This window comes from Microtus oregoni, unplaced genomic scaffold (assembly GCF_018167655.1).
Source record: "Microtus oregoni isolate MIOR12 unplaced genomic scaffold, Mior012 000006F_ref0000085, whole genome shotgun sequence".
Taxonomy (NCBI): domain Eukaryota; kingdom Metazoa; phylum Chordata; class Mammalia; order Rodentia; family Cricetidae; genus Microtus; species Microtus oregoni.
In genome coordinates, this window is record NW_024543065.1 from 46827881 (window position 1) to 46831839 (window position 3959).

Consider the following 3959-nt stretch of genomic DNA (forward strand, 5'->3'; position numbering starts at 1 on the left):
GATGAATGAAAAATCCTGGGGCTTGGAGGGATGGTTTCATAGTTAAAGACTGTTGGTTGCTCTTACAGAGTGCCAGGGTTTGATTCCCAGTCAGGCATATAGTGCACAGACATGCAGGCAAATTGCCCATACACAAAAATACATAACATTTAAAATTCTTATAACATGCAAATTTGGTTTTCACCTAGGTCAACACATCCTTCATCCTGACGTAATAGTGTTCAGAATATCGGGTGGATTCGACTGCCTACTTTGCAACACTTTATTCTATTCTCTAAGATGGTCAAGAATACCTGGAACGCAGTTGCTAAGAGGTCATCTGTGGACCTAACCTCCAAAGGATTTGGATATTTCTTTAATCAGTGGGGCACAGTCCTATAATTCCAGCACTTAAAAGACAAAGATAGGTAAATCTTGGTGAGGTCAAGACCAGCCTGGGATACAGAGCAAGTTCCAAGTTCCAGAACAGCCAGTGATACTTGGAAAAACCCTGTTCAAAAAGACAAAAAAGAAAAGAAAAGAAAGGAGTTGGACATTTCATAATTTATCCCCTCTGCTGCTGAGCTGGCAATCATTAGTTTTCCCAAAATTGCCATTTTAAAAATAGATTGATGATGCAGTTTATTTATTTGTCACTCCAGACCTATCACATCTGACAAACATCATGATTCTGAGATATGCTGTCTTGGGGCTCTTTCTCATATTTCAGTTATGTGTTGGTGTCATAGGGAACACATCACTGTTCATTTTATATATTTACACTTTCTTCTTTAAGCCTCATTTTAAGAAGTTAATAGATTTGCTTTTCATGCACCTGACAATAGCTAATATGGTGACGATCATATTCACGTTGATACCGGATATCGTGGCATCCTTTGGAGTACCCCATTTTCTGGATGATGTTGGTTGTAAGGTTGTTTTATGTATATACAGAATTTCCCGCGGTCTGTCCATCAGTACCACCTGTATTCTAAGCACATTTCAAGCTGTCACCGTGACTCCCAGTAATTCTCAGTGGGTTTGGCTTAAGCACAAGCTATCAATGTGGACGTTTTCTTCCCTACTCTGCTCCTGGCTCATTAACCTGACCATCTATGGATTTGTGGTTGAAATGGTAATAGCCAAAACCAATTTTACGCATGTTGGAAATGGATATTTGCATGCTTACTGTCAAAACAGGAATTTTGGGAACAATAATCCAGGATCATTTTTGAGTATCATATTCATGTATGATCTCTTTTATGTGGCCATCATGATGTGGACCAGCCTGTACATGGTAATTCTCCTCTACAGACACCGCAAGAGAGCCCAGTGTCTCCGCAGCACAAGCCTCTCCAGCCAGCAATCTCCTGAGCTCAGAGCCACTCACAGCATCTTGCTGCTGGTGAGCTGTTTTGTGATCTTGTATTGGTTGAACAACTTTATCACCCTTTATGGGTTTTATGCACAAACAAAAATTCCAAGATTGGAGGGAATTAATTCATTTTGTGCAACATGCTATCCAACCATCTGCCCTTTTTTAATAATGAAGAATAATAAACTTATTTTGCACTTCACTTCTTCCTTTTCGGCACTGAGAATGACCTGTTTTCAACATGCACTCCGTAGATGAATTGAAACCCACACTTTGTCATTGTTTGAACACTTCTTCATTATTCCCCTGAGAATGAAGAATTTAAATATGGACCTCAAATACCTGATATGACCTTAGTTATAACTCAGACATTCTGTTTGCTATTAAAATTCATGAAATTAACATTTTTCTTTAATACAACTCTGTGTTCATAATTTTAATAATTTCAACATCTTATGGACTAAAGTTAACACTTTGGGAAAAATGAATTCATTTTAAGTATTTTGAACAATAGTCTACTTCTCTATTTTTCTCTATTAAAATACTTCTAATTAAAATTTTAAAATACCCTTTGGAGCTTTGGTTGATTTTGTGAAGTGTTCTGACCTAAGGAATTTCTTTTAACCATTGAACAAATGAATTTCCCTATCTTAACTGTTACCTACCTAAGGTACTGCTGTGGGCGGGACTCTTTAGTGTTATAACTGACAGGTATACAATGGATGTCCTAGTACCATAGCTGTCTTAATTTACTGTTTCCCTATGTTTTTAATTATTTCTTTTATTTTTGAAATTATGATATAACTAAAACATTTCTCCCGCTTCTTTTCTGTCCTTCAAATCCATTTGTATATGTGTCTCCTTTTTCTTTCTCAAATTCAAGGCCTCTTTTATTAAATTAATTATTGTTACATACGTGTGTGTGTGTTTGTCTGTATGTGTGTTTTTGTGTGTGTCCCTAAATACATGAAAGCTACCTACTCAGTTGCTATAATGTTACCTGTATGTATGTACTCGGGGCTGACCACTTGGTATTGGATAACCAATTGGTGTGCTCTTTCCTGGGGATGACTATTTCTCCCACTCCTGTCTTTCCTTAGTTGTGTACAGTTCTTTGTGTAGGATGCAGGCCTCCTAAGTGTAGTCTTCATACAGCATCAATGAAATTTCTCTTTGTGACAATGGAGATCATTAGAGAAAACCACGACCAATCGAAATGCAGAATAGTGAATCCCAGTCCCATTGGCTGTATGTGCAATACAGCTTCTGCACTTAAGGCTCAGGGAACATTGATGAAGGCAGGACAGAAGGTTTAAAGAGCCCATGGATGAGAGAATCGACTGTGGGAATGTATTACCTGGAAATATCAGAAGTTGCACCCATGGAGTATCACCAACCTGGCTGTTTAATATTTGTTGTATTTTTTCTTTTTTAAAAAACTTTAATTGACTGCTATGTTCAGCTAGTCCGGATTTATCCCAGGCTTTTTCAGACCTAGGCCAGCTGGCCTTGGTGAGTTCCCGATAGAACATCCCCATTGTCTCAGTGTGTGGGTGCACCCCTCGTGGTCCTGAGTTCCTTGCTCGTGCTCCGTCTCCTTCTGCTCCTGATTTGGACCTTGAGATTTCTGTACGGTGCTCCCATGTGGGTCTCTGTCTCTGTCTCCTTTCATCACCTGATGAAGGTTAATAATCAGGAGGATGCCTATGTGTTTGTCTTTGGATTCACCTTCTTATTTAGCTTCTCTAGGAACATGAATTATAAGCTCAATGTCCTTTATTTATGGCTAGATACCAAATATGAGTGAGTACATCCCATGTTCCTGGACAATGAGGAATACTGAGAACTCAAGAACAATCGCAGTGGGTTTTTGATCCTACTGCACGTACTGGCTTTGGGGGAGCCTAGGCAGATTGGATGCTCACCTTATGAGATCTGGATAGAGGTGGGCGGTCCTTGGGCTTCCCACAGGTCAGGGAACCCTGATTGCTCTTCGAGCAGATGAGGGAGGGGAATTGATCGGGGGAGGGGGAGGGAAATGGGAAGCGGTTGCGGGGAGGAGGCAGAAATCCTTAATAAATAAATAAATTAAAAAAACTTTAATTGAAATAGAATTATATCACTTTCTCATTGCCTTTTCTCCTTCCATCCCTCCCAACTACCTTCTCTCAAACTCTTTCTTGTCATATCCTCCCATACACTCTCAAATTGATAGCCAATTTTTTACTATTGTTACATACACATATATGCATATATATACGTATACAAATAGATATCGATACAATCTGATAGGGGTGTTTCTGTTGTTTCTAATATTTCAGTGTTGACCATTCTGTATTGGACCACAATGAAGGGGATTCGCCCCTAGGTGAGAATAATTTTATCCATTGGGACAAAAGCACACAGGTCACCACAACAGACATCCTACATATAAATCCACAAAGAAACAACCACTTGACTCACAAGAATCCAAAAATGCAGTGTAGAAAGAAACAGCCTCTTTGACAATGATTAAATAAAGACTGATGATCCATGGGTGGAGAAAAAATGTTGCATCCAAAAATCATTCACAATTAGATTTTAAAGCTTGATACAGGAGCCTGTA

The 3959-nt window shown here is 39.0% G+C and overlaps 1 protein-coding gene across 1 annotated transcript; it reads left to right on the plus strand.

Moving 5' to 3' along the window:
- Positions 1 to 664: 664 nt before the first annotated feature.
- On the plus strand, positions 665 to 1612 carry LOC121449901 (vomeronasal type-1 receptor 4-like). Its single transcript, XM_041654564.1, has one exon. It carries the CDS (start codon positions 665 to 667, stop codon positions 1610 to 1612), a length of 948 nt encoding a protein of 315 aa, XP_041510498.1.
- Positions 1613 to 3959: the final 2347 nt, after the last annotated feature.